General features: G+C 42.4%; 1 protein-coding gene across 1 annotated transcript; it reads right to left on the reverse strand.

The window, feature by feature from the left end:
- Positions 1–493: 493 nt before the first annotated feature.
- Positions 494–22,256, reverse strand: LOC122933960 (protein DGCR6-like). Its single transcript, XM_044289032.1, has 5 exons — positions 22,119–22,256; positions 20,782–20,942; positions 19,151–19,251; positions 13,338–13,478; positions 494–1,486 (listed from the first exon to the last, which is right to left on the reverse strand). Exons 1-5 carry the CDS (start codon positions 22,226–22,228, stop codon positions 1,403–1,405), a joined length of 597 nt encoding a protein of 198 aa, XP_044144967.1. The 5' UTR covers positions 22,229–22,256; the 3' UTR covers positions 494–1,402.
- Between the last annotated feature and the right edge of the window lie 523 nt (positions 22,257–22,779).

Raw genomic sequence — 22,779 nt, forward strand, 5'->3', positions numbered from 1 at the left:
TAACTCACCTTAATCCACTTGTTCGCACAGCCGGCATCTCTTCTGCCTTCATCTGTGAGGAAAAGGACCTGTGGTCACTGCGCTCATCACATGGTCCATCACATGATCAAGCACCATTGTGATGGATCATGTGATGAGTGCAGTGATGTCACCACAGGTTCTTTTCCTCACAGATGAAAGCAGAAAGAGAAGCCGGCTGTGCGAACAAGTGGATTAAGGTTAGTCAAATTATTTTAATTTTATTTTTAACCCCTCCAGCCCTATTATACTATGCATTCTGTATTCAGAATGCTATTATTTCCCCTTATAACCATGTTATAAGGGAAAATAATAATGATTGGGTCCCCATCCCGATAGTCTCCTAGCAACCGTGCGTGAAAATCACACTGCATTTGCTTGCGATTTTCATGCAGCCCCATTCACTTCAATGGGGCCTGCGTTGTGTGAAAAACGCACAATATAGAGCATGCTGTGATTTTCACGCAACGCATAAGTGATGCGTGAAAAATCCCCGCTCATGTGCACAGCCCCATAGAAATGAATGGGTCCGGATTCAGTGCGGGTGCAATGCGTTCACCTCACGCATTGCACCCGCGTGGAAAACTCGCCCGTGTGAAAAACTTGGGACAAAAACTTGAAAACTCAGTTTGGCCTAAAGTTATGCACCTCTTCACCTCTATTATTGTGCGGAACGTCCTGTGGAAAATTTCTATAACAAAATCTTTACAGGTGGTGCAAATTTCCAATCCGCAGAATGTTAATTTATGTTGTGGATTTTAACCTCAGCGATGCAGAAGGTAAACTCGCAGCTATTCTGCGAGTTTCCTGCTGTGGAATACTGGCTGTACCCTTAGGATTCTTCAGGATAGGCAATCAATGATCCAATCTGATCTGTGGGGTTCCGACTCCCAGCACCTTCACTGATCAGCTGTATGACGAGAAAGCGGCACTCGTTCAAGCACTACTTCCTCTTTAAGATTACATTGTGCGTTGTCTCGCTTTCAGCGGTGGGCAGTGGAACAAGTACTTGTAATTACACTGTGCCGACGAGACAACGCGCAGTTTAATCTTGAAGAGGAAGTAGTGCTCACACGAGCGCCACCTCCTTTTCAAATAGCTGACCGGCAGAGGTGCTAGGAGCCGGACCCCCACAGATCAGATATTGATGACCTGTCCTTAAAAAATGGCATCAATATGTACTGGCTGCACAACCCCTTTAAGAGCTTCACCGGCTTTCATCAAGTCTAACACGGTCAAGAAAACTTGGACTAATTGACAGGGTTGTGAACGTAAATATGTGCTGTTCATCGGTATTGGCAGAGCAGGATAGGGTTTTCAACACTGTTCACCCCTCTGCTCATCTGTGACCTAACGAAAAAGACTGTCCAAATCACACAAGAAATTAGGAATATGTTTTGCTTGTTGAAGACTCCTTCTCCTGTAACTTGAGAATCAGGTCCAGTAAATTCATCTGTAACTTTAGCTCCTAGAAGACAACAAAAACACTGATAAAGTTGTCACCAAGGCAAAGTACGGCATTACAGTAAAATATTAAAACGTGAATGACTATAATCTTAACGGACAGCTTGATTCTTTCTCCGACTCTGCAACTTGGTCATAAGACCAGAATAACTTCCGATGGCCGCACAGTATAAGTGGATTATAACCAGGAGGCAGGTCATTATTTGCACGAACAAGTCATACAACATTCAGAAAGTGCAAATTAGCAGCATGCAACAAAAGTACAGTAAATACCTAAAACATTAGTAGTAAAATGTGAACAAAAGGATGTAGGGAACAGTATGCACAGTAATGCATTTATCTATCCATATACAATCTGAGTGTATGAGCAGGAATTTTTTTATTTATTTTTTAAATTAAATAAAAAAAATAGAGCAGGCCCACAAAAGGTGGTTACATGACAGGTTTAAGGTCAGCTGTGCCATTGGCAGAATAAAGCTTACTGGAAATGGTAGACATCAGATGCTGCCCCTTTTCTAGAATCAATACTGTTTCTGCTCAAAAATCAATGTACAAAATCTTTTAACTAAATATCTGAAGACAGTCATACACATGCTCCCCTGTGCACTCTAGGAGAAGACTTGCTGCTACGTTTCCCAGCAGAATACTGGAGGTCCCAACAACAAGATAACCGGTGATCAGCTTGACCTGGGCGCGGCTAAGCTCTGTTCACTTTAATGGAGTTTAGCCGCGCCCAGGCCATTGATACTAGTTGTGACGTTACTGTGCCAGCGGTAAACAGTGAGAAGGCCGCGGGGTGTCAGACCCCCACCGGTCAGATGCTGATGATCTATCCAGAGGATAGATCATCAGTTAAAACAAACTGCAGAACCCCTTTACAATGGATGAATTGAGGAGATTATTGTGGGGAAGGAAGCGTTTTTTCCTGACAATCACCTGTAAATACAGTGGAGGAGACCGCTGTATTTACATGAAGCGATCTCCTCCACCGTATAGGAAGGAGTGATCACTAATACCATTGCTCATGTCCATACAGAATCATTGTTTGCTAGCAGCAGAGGCTGTTTAGATGGCACAATCTGCTGCCGCCAAACAATGGCGTAGGGCTCTTTTTACACAATGAATGAGCATTTTGCTTGTTCATCGGGTAATCGGTGGCACCTTTGCTATGAATGCTTGTTAGTGATGATCTGCCCAATGCTTGGGCAGTGCAAAAAGGCCATTACTGAAATGGTAAAAATAATTTTTGACTTTCAATAGCTTTTGTGATGCGGTATCAGCAAGTCATCAGACTCCGGGTATTTTTGAGGAGCAGTTTTAACATAAAAAGAATTGGCAACTGAATTTCTGCAGGGTACAGATAAACCGCAAACAGCAGACCCCAGAAAGTTTGCTTTAGCTAGGTTTAAATAGTGAAAAAAAGGATGTGTAGATAATGGCGGGTTTATTATGGATCAATTGTCAGGAATAAACATCTGTATGAACGCTCATTCCCAATAACTGTCCCGCTGATCACCTGATGAAATGATTGTTAAGCAAAATGTTTTAGGGTACTTTCACACTTGCGGCAGGCTGTTCACCCTGTCGGATCAGTCATTCCGCTGTTTCGCCACTCTGTCCCCATCGACTATAAATAATGGGGATGGGGCGGTGCTCCGGCGCAGCACGGCAGTTCGCGGTCAGAGGCCACCGGACTAAAAAGTCAGACATGCAGGACTTTTAATCCGGCGGCCTTTCGCCGTGCACTGCCGTACTGCGCCGCCCCCATTATAGTCAATGGGGACGGAGCGGCGGTCCGGCGAAACAGCGGAAGGATGGATCCAACAGGGTGAACAGCCTGCCGAATCCGTCCTGCTGCAAGTGTGAAAGTACCCTTACAACAAAGGGGTGATTGTTAATAAAATAATGCTCATTCCCACACATAATGGTTTGTGACAAGCAATAAGTGAAATCAATAACTAAACAGGTAAAAATACAACTTCCAAGTTTAATATAATTTCAGTTTTAAGATACGGTTCGTTGGAACCCACTAAAAGAAAAAGGCATCATCCCAGTCTTACATATGAATTATTCAAGGACAAACACATATCAAATGCACAAGCCATCTAGTATGCCGCTCCTATGAACACATCAGCAAAACCACAGACAGCTCATCCTATAAGGGGGAAAAAGGGGGAAAATAGAAAGGCAAACACTGAATGTATAAACTAATGCTCTATTCCCTATATATGGTAACTGAATATTAGGTACGGCTGGGCGATAATGACCTAAATCAAAACCATGATTAATTAACTAGGAGTCTTCAGCAAATTTGTACCTATAAGTATTTGGCAGCTGAAGGCATCTGTGTTGGTCCCATGTTCATATGTGCCCGCATTACTGAGAAAAGTGATGTTTTAATATATGCAAATGAGCCTCTAAGAGCAATGGGGGCGTTGCTGTTACACTTAGAGGCTCAGCTCTCTCTGCAACTACCATGCCCTCTGCATTTTGATTGACAGGGCCAAGCAGAAAAAAACGATCACACCTGGCCTTGTCAACCTTTTAAAATGGGGGTACCGCCCATCCTTGATAAATATCCCCCTTCTCCAAACTACTGTAAAGGGAAAACTAGCTTAGTTGCCCATAGCAACAAAAAGATCTGAAAAATGAGAGGTGGACTCCGATTGGTTGCTATGGGCAACTAAGCCAGTTCTCCTCTATAATGACGGGGGGAGGCGCAATTGCTGCTCCATGTCATTGCACCCACTACTTACAAAGAAATGCAATTCGTGACAAAGTAATTTGTTACAAAGAGATAGATATATATATAAAAAATTAAAATAAAATAAAAATAAATTAAAAATATTGGATTTCAATTGGATTTTTTTTTATATAAAATGCTTTTTGAGGAAAATATATTACCATCCAAAATGTTATTCCATCATGAAATAAATATTTGTTTTTTAATTATGTAGAATAAGGCTGTACGTGGACTCCCATATTGTTGAATGGATTAGGCAGTGGCTGAGGGCCAGACAACAGAGGGTTGTAGTCAATAGAGTATATTCAGACCATGGTCTTATTACCAGTGGGGTACCTTAGGGATCTGTTCTGGGACCCATATTGTTTAATATCTTTATCAGCGAAATTGCAGAAGGCCTCGATGGTAAGGTGTGTCTTTTTGCTGATGACACAAAGATTTGTAACAGGGTTGATGTTCCTGGAGGGATACACCAAATGGAAAAGGATTTAGGAAAACTAGAGGAATGGTCAAAAATCTGGCAACTAAAATTTAATGTTGATAAGTGCAAGATAATGCACCTGGGGCGTAAAAACCCAAGGGCAGAATATAAAATCAGTGATACAGTCCTAACCTTAGTATCTGAGGAAAGGGATTTAGGGGTCATTATTTCAGAAGACTTAACGGTAGGCAGACAAATGTCATCGAGCAGGAGAAAATGCTAGCAGAATGCTTGGGTGTATAGGGAGAGGCATTACCAGTAGAAAGAGGGAGGTGCTCATGCCACTCTACAGAGCACTAGTGAGACCTCATTTGGAGTATTGTGCTCAGTACTGGAGACCATATCTCCAGAAGGATATTGATACTTTGGAGAGAGTTCAGAGAAGAGCTACTAAACTGGTACATGGATTGCAGGATAAAACTTACCAGGAAAGATTAAAGGACCTTAACATGTATAGCTTGGAAGAAAGACGAGACAGAGGGGATATGATAGAAACTTTAAAATACATAAAGGGAATCAACAAGGTAAAAGAGCAGAGAATATTTAAAAGAATAAAAACTGCTACAAGAGGACATAGTTTTAAATTAGAGGGGCAAAGGTTTAAAAGTAATATCAGGAAGTATTACTTTACTGAGAGAGTAGTGGATGCATGGAATAGCCTTCCTGCAGAAGTGGTAGCTGCAAATACAGCGAAGGAGTTTAAGCATGCATGGGATAGGCATAAGGCCATCCTTCATATAAGATAGGGCCAGGGGCTATCCATAGTACTTAGTATATTGGGCAGACTAGATGGGCCAAATGGTTCTTATCTGCCGGCCCATTCTATGTTTCTATATGTGTAATTTTTTTGGTAAATAAATTCCATTAATCCATTCACAATGTCATGCTCTTCCAGAGGTTTTTGTAAGATTATTGGGCAGTTTCTCTGCCTACAAGATATTATCACAGATGCTTGGTTTACTTTTGCAGTTCTCAAAACCGAATTTGACTCAGCAGAGATCACATGCCTCTTCACAGCAAAAATGTTATAACATGAACAGAGTTGAGAAAAATACCTTAATCCTAACTTCTACAAACCTATGAATGCAGAATCAACCTAATCAAACTAATATGAAAAGTTGTTATTCTAAAAATCTTCATCTACTTGCATATTATAAGTTATACCAGCAAGAATTAGTCTTTATGTAGAAAACAATTTGCATATTATAAAACTTAGTTTTCTCAAGAAACGGCCGCATGAAAGTAAGTAACAACATTATATTCTCATATATCGCACTATAACGAATGTAACTAACCCAAAAAAAAAAAAAAAAATAACTTTAGTGGGGTGACAGAAGCCCTTTAAATCAAGTCTTACTGACTAGTCATTTATATAATTTTGATTTAAATCAAATCCACCCTGTCTCGCAAGCTGCGTTTTGGTGTCCGCCTCCAGAGCGGAATGGAGACGGAACGGAGGCAAACTGATGCATTCTGAGCGGACCCTTTTCCATTCAGAATGCATTAGGACAAAACTGATCCGCTTTGGACCGCTTGTGAGAGCCCTGAACGGATCTCAGAAACGGAAAGCCAAAATGCCAGTGTGAAAGTAGCCCTCTGTGCCCCCTTCACAGTAATACCCTTGTGTGAAATTACCATTGGGATATGGCCACGCAGTCAGGCTTCTGCGTGCAGTTCTGGAAGCCAAAATCAGGAGTGGATCATAAAAAGGAGAGAAAATATAAAAGGACAGATACTAATTCTATTTTTTTCAGTTCATTCCAGGTTTTGGTTTCCAAAACTGCATCAAGAAACCTGACCGTGTGGTAGAACCCTCAGGGACCTGGGAGTACCACCCATCCATAGACAGCAATGTACTCAGCTATGCATAATGTACTATCTAGGACAGGGATCAGCAACATTTAGCACTCCAGCTGCTGTGAAACTACAACTCCCAGGAGCAACACTGAGGCCTCTTGCACACGACCGTATGCCCTCTGAGATATACGGTCCATATGTCCCGGAGCGGCATTGATCGTGCGCACGGGAGCACACAGCATCACAGATTACAATGATGCTGTGCACGTCGGGCCGCCTGCAGGACTATTGTCCCGTACTCCTAATATCATATGAGTGCAGGACAATAGCCCCGCAGGCGGCCCGACATGCACAGCATCATTGTAATCTATGATCCTGTGTGCTCCCTATGCCACTCGGGGACATATGGCACGCTCACGGACCGTATATCTCAGAGGGCATACGGTCGTGTGCAAGAGGCCTTACTTAGCTATTCTTGTAACTCTCGCGGAAGTGAAAGAAGGATTCTGGGACTTGTAGTTTCAGAACAGCTGGAGTGCCAGAGGTTGCTGATCCCTGATATAGGAGATGGAATGCTTACAGCTGAATGTGACATTATCACCACCACCTGAGCTGCTCTTAACCCCTTGATGACCAGCTTATTATTTTTTTAAATCTGACATGCATCACTTTATGTGGTAATAACTTTGGAACACTTTTACTTATCTGAACCATTCTGAGCTTGTTTTCTCATGACACATTGTACTTCATGACAGTCATAAATTTGAGTCAATATATTTCACCTTTATTTATGAAAAAAATCCCAACTTTACAAAAAAAAATTGAAAAAAGTAGCAATTTTCAAAATTTATATTTTTCTGCTTTTAAAACAGAAAGGGATACCTCAAAATATTACTTAAACATTCCCCATATGTCCACTTTATGTTAGCAGTATTTTGTAAATGTCATTTTACTTTTTTGGGACGTTAGAAGGCTAGAATTTTAGAAGCAATTCTTAAAATTTTTAAGAAAATTTCCAAAACCCACTTTTTAAGGACCAGTTCAGGTCTAAAGTCACTTTGTGGGGCTTACATAGTAGAAACGGCCCATAAATGATCCCATTTTGAAAACAACACCCCTCAAGTTATTTAAAACAGATTTTACAAACTTTGTTAACCCTTTAGGTATTCTACAAGAATTAGGGTGGGTTCACACTAGCGTTATGGAGTCCGTTATGGCTTTCTGTTATAACAGGGTTATAACGGAACATAACGGGATCCATAGGATGAAAGGGCGGATCCGTTTTGCTGCCCATAGTTGCATTATGATGGAATGCAAGATGGACGCCTTTAAAAGGCATTCTGTTTTGTATTCCATCCTATATAACCCTGTTATAACGGAAAGCCATAACGGACTCCATAACGCTAGTGTGAACCCACCCTTAAAAGGAAAAAAAAGAGAGATTAAATTCCACTTTTTTGGCAGATTCTCAATTTAATCAATTTTTTTTCTTTAACACAGAGGGTTAATAGCTAAACAAAACTCAATATTTATTAACCCTGATTCTGTAGTTTACAGAAATACCCCACATGCTGTGGTAAACTGCTGTAAGGGCACACAGCAGGGAGCAGAAGAAAAGGAGCGCCGTATGGTTTTTGGAAGGCAGATTTTGCTGGACTGGGTTTTAGATGCCATGTCCCATTTGAAGCCCCCTAGAGGCACCATACAGTAGAAAATCATAAAATGACCCAAATTTGGAAACTACGGGATAAGGTGACAGTTTTATTGGTACTATTTTTTGGGGTACATATGATTTTTAAATTGCTCTATATTATGTTTTTGGTGAGGCAAGGTAACCAAAGAATGGATGTTTTGGCACCGTTTTTATTTTTTGATTTTTTTTGCGTTTATCTGACAGGTTAGATCATGTGCTATTTTTAGAGAGCAGGTTTTTACAGATGCGATGATATCAAATACGTCTACTTTGTTTCAGTTTTACATAATAAAGCATTAAAAAAAAAAAAATATATATATATATATATATATATATATATATATATACACACACACACACACACACACACAGTACAGACCAAAAGTTTGGACACACCTCCTCATTCAAAGAGTTTTCTTTATTTTCATGACTATGAAAATTGTAGATTCACACTGAAGGCATCAAAACTATAAATTAACACATGTGGAATTATATACATAACAAAAAAGTGTGAAACAACTGAAAATATGTCATATTCTAGGTTCTTCAAAGTAGCCACCTTTTGCTTTGATTACAGCTTTGCACACTCTTGGCATTCTCTTGATGAGCTTCAAGAGGTAGTCACCTGAAATGGTCTTCCAACAGTCTTGAAGGAGTTCCCAGAGATGCTTAGCACTTGTTGGCCCTTTTGCCTTCACTCTGCGGTCCAGCTCACCCCAAACCATCTCGATTGGGTTCAGGTCCTGTGACGGTGGAGAGAAATATCTTGGCAAAAGACAACTTTTCCCATTTTTTTTTTAATACAAAAGTTGGCATTTGACCAAGATATTATCTCACCCAGCATGGGTATATGTAAAATGACACCCCAAAACACATTCCCCAACTTCTCCTGAGTACGGCGATACCACATGTGTGACACTTTTGCAGCCTAGATGCGCAAAGCGGCCCAAATTCCTTTTAGGAGGGCATTTTTAGACATTTGGATCCCAGACTTCTTCTCACGCTTTCGGGCCCCTAAAATGCCAGGGCAGTATAAATACCCCACAAGTGACCCCATTTTGGAAAGAAGACACCCCAAGGTATTCAATGAGGGGCATGGAGCGTTCATAGAATTTTTTTATTTTTTTTGGCACAAGTTAGCGGAAATTGATTTTTATTTTTTTTGTATTTTCTCACAAAAAGTCTCCCTTTCCGCTAACTTGGGCCAAAATAAAATGTCTGAATGGAGCCTTACAGGGGGTGATCAATGACAGGGGGGTGATCAGGGAGTCTATATGGGGTGATCACCCCCCTGTCATTGGTCACCCCCCTGTAAGGCTCCATTCAGACGTCCGTATGATTTTTACGGATCCACGGATACATGGATCGGATCCGCAAAACGCATACGGACGTCTGAATGGAGCCTTACAGGGGGGTGATCAATGACAAGGAAGTGTAGATTCACACTGAAGACATCAAAACTATGAATTAACACGTGTGGAATTATATGCATAGCAAAAAAGTGTGAAACAACTGCAAATATGTCATATTCTAGGTTCTTCAAAGTAGCAACCTTTTACTTTGTTTACAACTTTGCACACTCTTGGCATTCTCTTGATGAGCTTCAAGAGGTAGTCACCTGAAATGGTTTTCACTTCACAGGTGTGCCCTGTCAGGTTTAATAAGTGGGATGATTTCTTGCCGTATAAATGGGGTTGGGACCATCAGTTGCGTTGTGGAGAAGTCAGGTGGATACACAGCTGATAGTCCTTCTGAATAGACTGTTAGAATTTGTATTATGGCAAGAAAAAGCAGCTAAGTAAAGAAAAACAAGTGGCTATCATTACTTTAACCGCCTCCGGACCGCCTAACGCAGATCTGCGGTCCGGAGGCGGCAGCTGTGTGCTCAACGACGCATCGGCGCGTCATCTCGCGATAGCGATAGCCGAGATTTCCTGTTTTGCGGATCCAAAGATACATGGATCGGATCCGCAAAACACATACGGACGTCTGAATGGAGCCTTACAGGGGGGTGATCAATGACAAGGGGGTGATCACCCATATAGACTTCCTGATCACCCCCCTGTCATTGATCACCCCCCTGTAAGGCTCCATTCAGACGTCCGTATGATTTTTACGGATCCGGGAAACGCATACGGACGTCTGAATGGAGCCTTACAGGGTGATCAATGACAAGGGGGTGATCACCCATATAGACTTCCTGATCACTTCCCTGTAATTGATCACCCCCCTGTAAGGCTCCATTCAGACGTCCGTATGCGTTTTGCGGATCCGATCCATGTATCCGTGGATCCGTAAAAATCATACGGACGTCTGAATGGAGCCTTACAGGGGGGTGACCAATGACAGGGGGGTGATCACCCCATATAGACTCCCTGATCACCCCCCTGTCATTGATCACCCCCTGTAAGGCTCCATTCAGACTTTTTTTTTTGGCCCAAGTTAGCGGTAATTTTTATTTTATTTTTTCTTACTAAGTCTCATATTCCACCAACTTGTGTCAAAAAATAAAATCTCACAACAACTCACCATACCCCTCACGGAATCCAAATGCGTAAAATTTTTTAGACATTTATATTCCAGACTTCTTCTCATGCAGGGCCCCTAAAATGCCAGGGCAGTATAAATACCCCACATGTGACCCCATTTCATAAAGAAGACACCCCAAGGTATTCCGTGAGGGGCATATTGAGTCCATGAAAGATTGACATTTTTGTCCCAAGTTAGCGGAAAGGGAGACTTTTTGTGAGAAAATACAAAAAAAATAAAAATCAATTTCCGCTAACTTGTGCCAAAAAAAATAAAAAATTCTATGAACTCTCCATGCCCCTCATTGAATACCTTGGGGTGTCTTCTTTCCAAAATGGGGTCACTTGTGGGGTATTTATACTGCCCTGGCATTTTAGGGGCCCGAAAGCGTGAGAAGAAGTCTGGGATCCAAATGTCTAAAAATGCCCTCCTAAAAGGAATTTGGGCCGCTTTGCGCATCTAGGCTGCAAAAAAGTGTCACACATGTGGTATCGCCGTACTCAGAAGAAGTTGGGGAATGTGTTTTGGGGTGTCATTTTACATATACCCATGCTGGGTGAGATAATATCTTGGTCAAATGCCAACTTTTGTATTAAAAAAAAAATGGGAAAAGTTGTCTTTTGCCAAGATATTTCTCTCCACCGTCACAGGACCTGAACCCAATCGAGATGGTTTGGGGTGAGCTGGACCGCAGAGTGAAGGCAAAAGGGCCAACAAGTGCTAAGCATCTCTGGGAACTCCTTCAAGACTGTTGGAAGACCATTTCAGGTGACTACCTCTTGAAGCTCATCAAGAGAATGCCAAGAGTGTGCAAAGCTGTAATCAAAGCAAAAGCTGGCTACTTTGAAGAACCTAGAATATGACATATTTACAGTTGTTTCACACTTTTTTGTTATGTATATAATTCCACATGTGTTAATTTATAGTTTTGATGCCTTCAGTGTGAATCTACAATTTTCATAGTCATGAAAATAAAGAAAACTCTTTGAATGAGAAGGTGTGTCCAAACTTTTGGTCTGTACTGTATATGTTTTTGCGTCTCCATTTTCTGAACGTTACATTTTTTTTTATTTTTCTGCAGAGGCTCGTTTTTTTGCAGGAAGCGTTGACATACCATTTTTGGGCACATATTTTTTTGATCATTAATTATTACACTTTTTGGGGCAAGGTGACAAAAAAATAAAATATATAAATTGGTAATTCTGGCACTTTTTTTAAATTAATTTTTTACGGTGTTTACCTGAGGGGTTAGGTCAGGCGATATTTTTATAGAGGAGGTTGTTACAGATGTGGCAATACCTAATATGTATACTTTTTCTTATTTATTTAAGTTGTACACAATAGCATTTTTTTAACAAAAAAAAAATGTTTTAGTGTCTCCATATTCTGAGAGCCATAGCTTTCTTATTTTTTGGCCAATTGTCTTAGGTAGGTTCTAATTTTTTGCGAGATGAGGTGACGGTTTGATTGGTACTATTTTGGGGGGCATACGCCCTTTTGATCACTTGGTGTTGCACTTTTTGTGATGGTAGGTGACAAAAAAAAAATATATATATATATGTTTACAGTGTTCACCTGCGGGGTTAGGTCATGTGATGTTTTTATAAAGCTGGTTGTTACAGACGCAGCGATACCAAACATGTTTAGGGTATTTTATTTTCTTCATTTTTACCCAATTATAAATGTGCGTATATGGGAAAATGTTAGATTAAAATTTTATTTTTTTATCCATCCACCATGTCCCCACTTCCCCAGTGCCTCCATGCCATCTACCATGTCCCCCACTCCCATCAGGTCAGCCCCTCCATGCCATGTCCACCACTCAGCGCCATCAGCCCTTCTATGCCATCCATGTCCCGTCCCCCACTCCCCAAGTCTTCTTCCCAGCATGCACTGGGAGGGACCTGACATCACACACAGCGTCAGCGAGCAGCGCTGTACCAAGTCGGGAAGCCACGGAGCGGTGAGCGGGAGGCTTCACTTCACTCACGCTCCATGGTCATGTGATTTAAACGAATCCTCAATGCGAGGAGTTTATTGCATTGATTACATCGATGAATCGTTTCAGCCCTACTGTATAGTGTACTGCAGTGTATTTTCTGACATGATCCTGTCAGGCTTACATAACATGCAAGCCTGGATGTCTGTGTAAGGCGTCCAGTTGCCATGTAACCATCGGGATGCTGCCACAACTGACAATCTACTACCGCTCGGCCATCCTGAATAATTGTGGGGGCAGGGAGGTCGGCACCCTTATTATTACCTGGGCCCACTCAGCCATCCTGAAGGGGGGGGGGGGGGGTAATTGGGGCATCGTAAACACAGCAGCGCAGCCCTGACCTCCTCAACACTCACTGAGGAGATCAGAGCTGCGCTGCTGAACGCTGCGATTAGTCAGTCATATCTGAGTGACCAATCGCAGGGACCACTGTGATTGGTCCCTTGCCAGGTGCCCAGACAGATCAGCTGTCCATAGCACCCGTTTAGATGTCGGTGTCACCGCTAGTATACTTGAATGGATTGACTGAACTACTCCTTGCGGTATGTATACTTCTGCATCTTACATTTCAATAAATCGTTTCTTGAATACAAAAATAAAAAAAAACACAAACCTGGGGATTAGTTGTAATGTAGAAACCAGACACACCAGCTTCCTCCAAGGTGTTCTGCTGGTCTATAACTTTTTGGTCCAATTCTAGAACAATTTTCTCATCCATCATTCGTTGTTCCTCTCGGATTCTCTGTTCTAGAACCTGCATATAGGAAAAGTAAAGTTAAATATAAAAATAAATAAAATAAGAATATTGAAACATAAGGAGTCCTCTGGTATTAAACTCTGCGTTTATCCCCATAAACACCACTCCTTTCCATGGCTCCGGTCAAGGACGTGGAGATGAGCTGCATTACCAGACATAACTCATGGACAAGAGTGGTGCCGATTCTAGAAAAATAATCCCCCTTTTTAACCCTGGGTGGCTCATTTACCAGTGTTGTTAATTTCTTCCTAAATAACCATTTTATATTTATTATATATTTTTTTTCTTAAAAAGGAGTTGTCCAGTTTCGATAACCCATTGGGAATACTGTTTAAATCAAATCCCTATTCAGGATCATCTCTTGGCCAGAGTAGACAGTGTTGACAAAGAACATCTCCTGCTCTGGAGGACCTGTCCTATCTAGCATTACATGGACAGCCCACTGATGCAGGGGCATAACAAGGGGCCCCCACAGCGAAACTTGCAATGGGACCCCACTCCAATATGAGCACCTTGAGTATCAAGTTCAGCTTATGATTATGTTGGTTTCCCCAATGCACAGCGATATCACAATAGTGGGATAACGTGCATAGTGAAATGACAGCACAAGCATAACTTGCACAATGATGTCACAGCAATAATGTTTACAGTGATGTCACAGTATTATGAAAATACACATGGTGATGTACAGAATAAATGATGTCACAGCACAGGAATAATGCACTCTTCCATTGTCCATATACAGCAGAATGGAGAAGGACCTCACAAGTGGCTGCTGTGGCTGCTATGCCTGCTAGTTTCACCCATTGATTTTAATGGTAACTGTGTGATACTTCATTTCTCCAAGTGGTGGTGCTGCAGTGAAACTTAAAGGGGTTGTCTCACTTCAGCATATGACATTTAACATGTACTGGTAGTTAAATGTATTGTGAATTTCCATATTGCTTCCTTGGCTGGCTGGATTCATTTTTCCATCACACTGTACACTGCTCGTTTCCATGGTCATGACCACCCTGCAATCCATCAGCTGTGGTTGTACTTGCAAACTATAGCTAAAAGCGCCAGTCTCTCTGGTGGCCAGGAACAAGGGAGCACATATAGGCTAGTACTTTTTCCTATATTGTGCAAGCACAACCACCACTGCTGGATTACAAGGTGTTCGTAACCATGGAAATGAGCAGGGTGTAATGTGATGGAAAAATGAATCCAGCCAGCAATGGAAGCAATATGAACAATCACAATACATTAGTAAGTGGCTTGTATTAAACTTTCTCTACATGATAAATGCTATTTGCTGAAGTGAGACAATCCCTTTAACACTTACTCCCCTGTTAACCCACTGATTGCTGGAGGTTCCAGTATGGGGACTATTTTTGATCTGCTTATTGTCATGGGACCCTTCTGACGAGTAGTCATTTTCGATAGTGGTTGATCACACAGAAGGCCGTCCATAGTCAATATTAATGCTCAACAGAACTATAATGATTCACTATGGACAAACCAATATGGTTCGTGTTCCCTGCGATGCCACCTGCACGGCAAAAAAGTGAAATCGAAGAAAATCACAGAAATAAGATAGTAATGCATTTAGTAAAGTAGATGCAAGCATTATATATGGACAAAGTCCTCACTCTGATATGATGAAATCTGAGACACTTAGCCAATATATTTTGATCAAAACACATCTGTGCCCGCCTACCAAGCGCCAAGGTGGTCTCAGGTCAGGCGGGTCCTACGCTAAACCTACCTAAGCTATTGAGCTTCTATGTTCAGGAGCGCAAACGCCGCACATATGGTGTGCAGCTCCTAGTCACCTCCATGTGCAGCGTTTGCGCTCCTGAACATAGAAGCCCATTGGCTTAGGTAGGTTTAGCGTAGGACCCGCCTGACCAGAGACTACCTTGGCGCTTGGTAGGCAGGCATAGAAGTGTTTTGATCAAAATATATTGGCTAAGTGTCTCAGATTTCATCATATCAGAATGAGGACTTTGTCCATATATAATGCTTGCATCTACTTTACTAAGTGCATTATTATCTTATTTCTGTGATTTTCTTCAATAATATGGCCAGGGACATCCGCACATTTATATATCATACCGTGCAGAATGTTTTTACCTTTGTTTTTTCTGTGATTTTTGTCAAAAAAGTGAAATGACTGCAGCATGCAAGACCAGGTTGGGGCAGGGGCACAAGTTAACAATATGAGATGTTCAAGACAAGACGTGATTACAGCATTTATAGCATTATACAGGAAAAAGTGTCTCACTAAATGGCATTTATCATGTAGAGTAGGGATGGCCAACCTGTGGCTCTCCAGCTGTTGTAAAACTACAACTCCCACCATGCCCTGCTGTAGGCACTCTGGGCATGCTGGGAGTTGTAGTTTTGAAACAGCTGGAGAGCTGCAGGTTGGCCATCCCTGATGTAGAGTAAGTTAGTACAAGGCACTTACTAATGTATTGTGATTGTCCATATTGCCTCCTTTGCTGGCCGGATTCATGTTTCAGTCACATTATACACTTCTCATATCCAGAGGTTATGACCACCCTGTAATCCAGCAGCAGTCGTGCTTGCACACTGTAGGAAAAAGCCTATCTAGTGTCCAGGACTTTGGCAGTGCACATAGGCACTCACGCCCAGCAGCTCCCGTCTCAGTCACTTCGTATCTGTGCTGCAGGTGGTGGCCATAACCCCTGGATACAAGCAATGTATAATACGATGAAAAAAATTATGGAGAATCACAATCCATTAGTAAGTGCCTTGTATTAACTTTCTCTACATGATAAATGCCACTTACTGAAGTGAGACAGACCTTTGAGGGTTACACAAAGAATTATTCCCAGACAGCAGGCACTTCTACTATTACTATTACAGAATCCTAAAGTTCTATATCCAGGGCCAAACATGAATGCTGTCCCTCAGCCCTGGGTGCACTTTACTCTGTGCAATCTACAGTAGCCCATTCAACGAGTGATACATCTTCCAGGAAACAGCAGTGAAGATGTAATTTACTGGAAATTAATTTGGTCTAAGCTGTGAAATGGAGAGATTATGGACGCAAGCTAAACATGTAATCTCCTGTAATTACTGATTACAAGGATGGCGGCATTAGGGACATTCGCTTTCTCCCTACATTTTTATATACAGTTCAGTACAGATGAATACAAAGCAGTTTTTCCATCTATGACAAAAGGCCATTTGCCTTCTCAGGTCCGTATTGATCATCAGTCCAGGGTTGTGTGACTGCTAATGACATCTCATACATTCTCAAATATCAGATATTCAATCAGGCTCTAGAAACTTCTATGTACTTCGAAATCAGATCTCAAAAGTGTCCCACAATGTATGCTACTATATATCTGTGACGGCAGCTCAAACCATGGCACTGACCCGCTCAACTGTGGATTCCCACTGCACCCATGTATAGAGGGGATACGGCAGATGCTATTCTGTAAGGGTCAAATACATGGACCGCTCTGCCAGGCCCAGTCGTATACATGGACAAGCTGCTCTGCCTGAATAAACCTGTGAACGCTTCAGCCTGTAAGAAGGAAACATTTATAAAACCATGACAGATTTATTAAGTGATATATGTAGTGCATCTGTAGGTTTTATAATCATGTAGTACGAGCTCCAGCCGGATTTGTAGATTTTCCCACATCTTGCTTTCCGTTTTCTTTAATCATAGAGCTTTCCATAGAGCTCCGTTCCCCCAGTGGGACTGGGATACATTGCCATATTTTTTTTTTTTATATTTATTTTATTGCATAGAAGCACATAGAAGACTATGCTGTTCTAGTCATACAGTTTTTTTTAAAATTTTGCATGAGGGTCTATGGGCAACACATGCAACTGTATGTCTATACTGATTCCCAACCTATTTCAGCATTGGAGACCCCCTGGTAAAATATTTCTCAGGGAACCTCTACCATATAAAAACTCCCTGTGTTTACCACCACATTTCATGCAGATTTAGTTTCAAGGGTAAATAAATGTATTGCATTTTTATTGCTTTTCTATTCAGTGCCCACTTAACATTTGTGGCCTCTTTTGCACTTGTCAGAGAAAAGGGGCACTACATAGGACACTAAATGGATGATTAATGGCAAATGGGCCACAGAACTCAGTGCCAATTTGCCATTCATTGCCCCTTTAGTGCCTCTGTGTCTATTTGTCATTCATTGCTCTTTTAGTACCCTTCTGTCAAACACTAAAAATGCAATACATGGCAAATCGGGGCAATAGAATGGCAAAAGGAGGTCTGTGCCCATTTGTCATGGATTATCACTGAATTCTCTGAATTCAGTGAAGTTTGATAATGAGCTCCATTACGTCCGAATTTGTAGATTTTCCCACATCACATTACTCCTGGTGTATGTGCTTTCCATAGAGCTCCATTTTTTTTTGGGCATAGAAGCCCATAGAAGACTATGCTGTTCTATTCCTACAGTTTTTTTTGTTGTTTTTTTTTTGCATGGGGGTCTATGGGCAACACATGCAACTGTATGTCTATACCGGTGATTCCCAATCTATTTCAGCATTGGAGACCCCATGGTAAAATATTTCCTGAGAAGACGTGCCTCATACATGGCTTTTCAAGCAGTTAGCCATGACAGCCCAAGGAACTTTCCCAAGGTCCCAGGCTGTCTTGGCAACTGACTTGAGCCCCCTGAGACCCCTTTTGGAAGGCATAGGGAGCCCCCTCCCTCTACCTAACCCCATAGATGTCACAGAATCTGAGGGGTCAAATGACTGGGACTGGTGTGAACGGCAATCCTAGTCATTGCAGTCGGGGTGCATGCAGTATTATACAGCAGGCACCGACCGCGTACGGAATGGGTTCAACACGTGAGCCTGCGCCGTGCCCTTACAGTGCACCACCATGTCACGACTACAAAACTTGTAAAAGGGTGCAGCATTACACCAGTGCTCCAGTCCCTTCAATATCAGAATTGGTGAGGGTCCTAGAGGTCAGACGAATCAAACTGTGATAGGATGAGAAAACATCTTTCAACCTTTTTTTGAAAACCTTTAGAGGAACCAGGTATGACATTTACCACAACACTCAATACAAGTTACTAGAGCCACACCAGCATATGGAGTTAAGGGTGCAAAGTGATCCGAAAGTATGTATATTGGGATATGTCTCGGAACTCGCAACTACTGAATTTGCTAAAATTGCTATAGGTAGACTGTTGTATGTTGCCAGGAAATTAGTGGCGCTACACTGGATTCAGAGTAACCCACCGGCACTAGGCGAATTTGTAAGGAAGGTTCATGATATGTTGATGGCAGAGAAGAGAGTTTTCACTACGAGAGGATGCCCTCAAAAGTTCGATAAAATTTGGGGCGATTGGCTGGCGCATAGCCCTATAGTTGTATGATTTTTTAAGAAACCTGAATGAGCGACAACCAGGCATTCCAGTTAGATATGTTTGGGTGGGTTAGGTTACAGGAGTCTTCTTGCTTGCCTTTTGAAATAATATGTACACATGTAATAGAGATATTTTTATGTCTTTATGCTACCATGTACTTCTACGCTGTAGTGTAATGGTATGATCTGGAAACAGACAAAGTCATGTGAATATTGTTTCATAATTTGACCTTATATGTAACAATAAAAAAGATTTGATTAAAAAAAAAGTTACTAGAGCCTGCACTATACTTGCCTCTAGCTCCCTCTGCTGGCTGGATCGGAGTACAGGTAGATTGTGTGCTTTACATGACTGCAGTGCCTCCTTCTGCTTCTTGAGGAGATCCTGTTTCAATGCTTTACAAAGAGAAAGGCACAATGTAACCCAAACAAAACAGCCTATTTTGCCATTTGTTCTTAGGAGACAAGCATAAGGGATTTGTAAAACTTTTTTAAGCATTTTGTATACAGTACAGGTAGCAACACTTCTAAAAACTATTGCAGCCAACACCTGGAGCTGCTACCCAAGGTAACCAGATTCCAGCTGTCATGAGCGTTGTTAAAGGGGTTGTCCAGGTTGCAGAGATTGATGGTCATCAATATCAGATTGTGGAGTTTGAACACCCAAAACCCCCGCAGATCAGCTGGTTTTTGGCAGCCACCAGTGCCAGAAACTATACTGTGTACGGAGATGGAAGCAAACCTTGTGGTGGCAGAGTCCCATTCAAATGAACCAGAGCTGAGCTGCAACATGCTGGTGCTGAAAACTACACAATGTACGGAGCCGTCTACTTCCAGAGCCATGGCTGATTGGTGGGGGTGTCAGATCGTTCACTGATGGTCTTAAGGATAGGTCATGTAGCCTGGACATTAAGGCTACATGCAGGATTGCGTGCGGAAAATCCGCACCGTAGGTCATGTACATTGTATTCTATAAGAATTTGAAATTCTCAATGCACATGATGCAGATTTTTTCTGTGCGGATTTTGACCTGCGGTGCGGATTTTAAAATCTGCAGCATGTCAAATTTATTTTATTTTTCCTGCCCGGATTTTCTTCATTCACTTAGTGAAATCCGCACCAATTAATCCGGATTGACCACACAGATTATAAATTAATGCCGGATCCGGCATTCTGGCAAGATTTCTGTATTTTTGGCAGGAGATAAAACTGCAGCATGCTGTAGTATTTTCTCCATCCAAACATAAAAAGGGACTGAACTGATGCATCCTGAATGGATTGCTCTCCATTCAGAATGCATTAGGATAGTTTGAAAGCACCCTAATTAAAAATGCATATAAGAGACAGCATCAAGGAACAGAAGAATCAATCTAGCCTCCAGGGAGATGGTGGAAACTCCCGATTTGTACTAATGCAGACAGAGGCTCTAGTGACAAATAATACACTAATGTGGCAATTTATCAAACTGGTGTAAAGTAATGGCTTAGTTGCCCATAGCAACCAATCAGATTCCACATTTCATTTTTGACAGCTCATTTGGAAACTGAAAGGTGGAATCCAATTGGTTGCTATGGGTAACTACTTTGCACCAGTTTGATAAATGCCCCCATAAGCCTCCACTACTTCCAGAACTCGGTGTGCTTTCTGCATCCATATCTCCGTTCTGTAAAATGAACGGGAATATGGATAGAACGTGTCCTATACTCGTCAAGGACCACAGGCCCATTGAAGTCACCGGGTCTGGAAGAAATGAGGATGCAACACGAACTGCATCTGTATTTTGCGGACCGCAAAACAGATACGGACCTGTGCATGAGGACTTAGAATCAGACCGAAAGACCTCAAATTCTCTGAACGGCTGCGTAATGCGTCAGCAACACGAACAATATTATTAGGACGCATTAATAATCTGCACTTGGCTTTTACCTCTGTGTTCTGCATGCAGCTTTACCCGCTGATTGTAAAGGTTTTTTTCTGTCAAATGCTGGATGTCCAATAAGCCTTGGACAATCTCAAAGACGGTGCCATCAATGAGGGCCAGGGCCAAATCACTGAGAGTGGTGTAAGACAAACGCTGCTGAAAAGAGCTGGAAGAAAAAGGTATATGAAGTAATAAGTGCAAGACGACTTGACCTTACAGGATCATGTGATCATACTTGTAGGGGTGTATCAGAAGTCAGAGGATGGGGGGGTCCGACCACAGGGACCTCTCACAATAGACAGTAGTGCACATGTCGGTCCTCTGTTCCATTCACTTCTATGGGGCTGCCGCAGACATCGCTCTATCAGCCCCATAGAAGTGACTATGTTGGTGGACTGACTTGTGCACTACTGCTCCATTCAGAGAGATTGTTGCATCACTAGCATGCATTGGAGGGTGGGGCGGGGGGGGGGGGGGGAGCAGTGACAACCACTCTACATTTTAACTCCTTAATGACCACCATATGGCCCTTAGAGATCTGACAGCATTATGTCAGTGTTATCCAATACATTCCAGAACTGTAAGGGTTACATAGCATCATAAACCAATACGCTCGTCTGAAAGGGGCCTAACTGGGGCTACTACGACAGCCCTAGATACGTAGCAGTGTTATGTGCAAAGATCCTTCCTGACCTTCTGACAAATTAAATCAATCATAAAAAAAACTTTTAAAATGAGCCAGAGGTCGAATCAGCTGGATGATAACGGTAGTGCCGGAAGACACTTTTCTCAGACTCTATACCAACTCCTGGTTCAAGACATTATTTTACTCCAGAATTATAGCAACATTTTTGTGCAAAACGTTGCATCCTGGGCCACCCACCCCTTTTGTGTTAAGCTTACGCCCCATTTTCAGACTGGGCTCAGAAACACTCTGAACGGAGATGTGCCAAATTTCATCAGCTTTTGGTGCAATTTATTCAAAAAGTAAACGTGGGCCTACATTTTCTCTGAAGCCATGCCGGCGCCCGTGCACGAATCAGCGGAGTCGGGGTGGATATAGCACCTACATCCCTGACACGTGCAGGAAATACAATGGGGAGAACACCAGCTAGTCTATACATCAGGATTCACCCTCTCTGTGGGCACTGAGGCAAGGGTGGTATAACACAGTGCTCACTCTCTGACATGGGTCACAGATTTTCACAGCACTCCCCTGTGATACTACAATACTGAAGGGGCTCCCACACGTGACTAAGAGACCTATGGGCAGCAGAGACAGGCCAGGGCAGTAGTCCAGTGTGTCACACTACTGCAGCCGCCGCCGCCGCCATGTTTCTACCTTGGTAAGTCTTTGACGAGATTCTGCAGCTCGGACAGGAGGTGATAGTGCCGCTCCTGCTGCAAGGTTAAGTCGCTCGGCTCCTCATAAGTCCCCAGGTACCCGGCCATGTCAGCTGTACAGAGCGCCAGAATGACGTTTACATCATGTGACGCGGTACCAGCTGGTCACGTGACGCCATGTCAGCTGTACAGAGCGCCAGACTTACGTTTACATCATGTGACGCGGTACCAGCTGGTCACGTGACGCTTCCTCAGTCGTCACGTGAGCACCTCAGATACGCCCCCTCCTAAGGTGGAATGACGTCACCGTGTCAGACATCAGTTCCGGTGTCTGAAGTGCGTGCTGGAGGTCGTTATTACAGATGGACGTGTTTATACTCTCATGTGTACTGAAGTATAGGGGTTATCAGCGGCAGGCCTCCTCGTAGAAGGGCCGTGAAGGGAACTAATTTAGGTTTAGGGAGTATAGTTCCAGAATGTGACTACAATAACGGTAGTTTCCCTTACGTCCTAACCAGTGGCACAGATGGGGTATTCTGCCCCTGTGGAGTGGTTAGGTCAGGTGGAAGTTTTAAAGGGTTTCTACCACCTCATTTTGACCTAATGTCTGATCTACCTAACATTGCTATTTTCAGACCTTTCTGTTTATCTGTTTCACT

The sequence above is a fragment of the Bufo gargarizans genome, chromosome 1 (genome assembly GCF_014858855.1).
Source record: "Bufo gargarizans isolate SCDJY-AF-19 chromosome 1, ASM1485885v1, whole genome shotgun sequence".
In the NCBI taxonomy this organism is placed as follows: domain Eukaryota; kingdom Metazoa; phylum Chordata; class Amphibia; order Anura; family Bufonidae; genus Bufo; species Bufo gargarizans.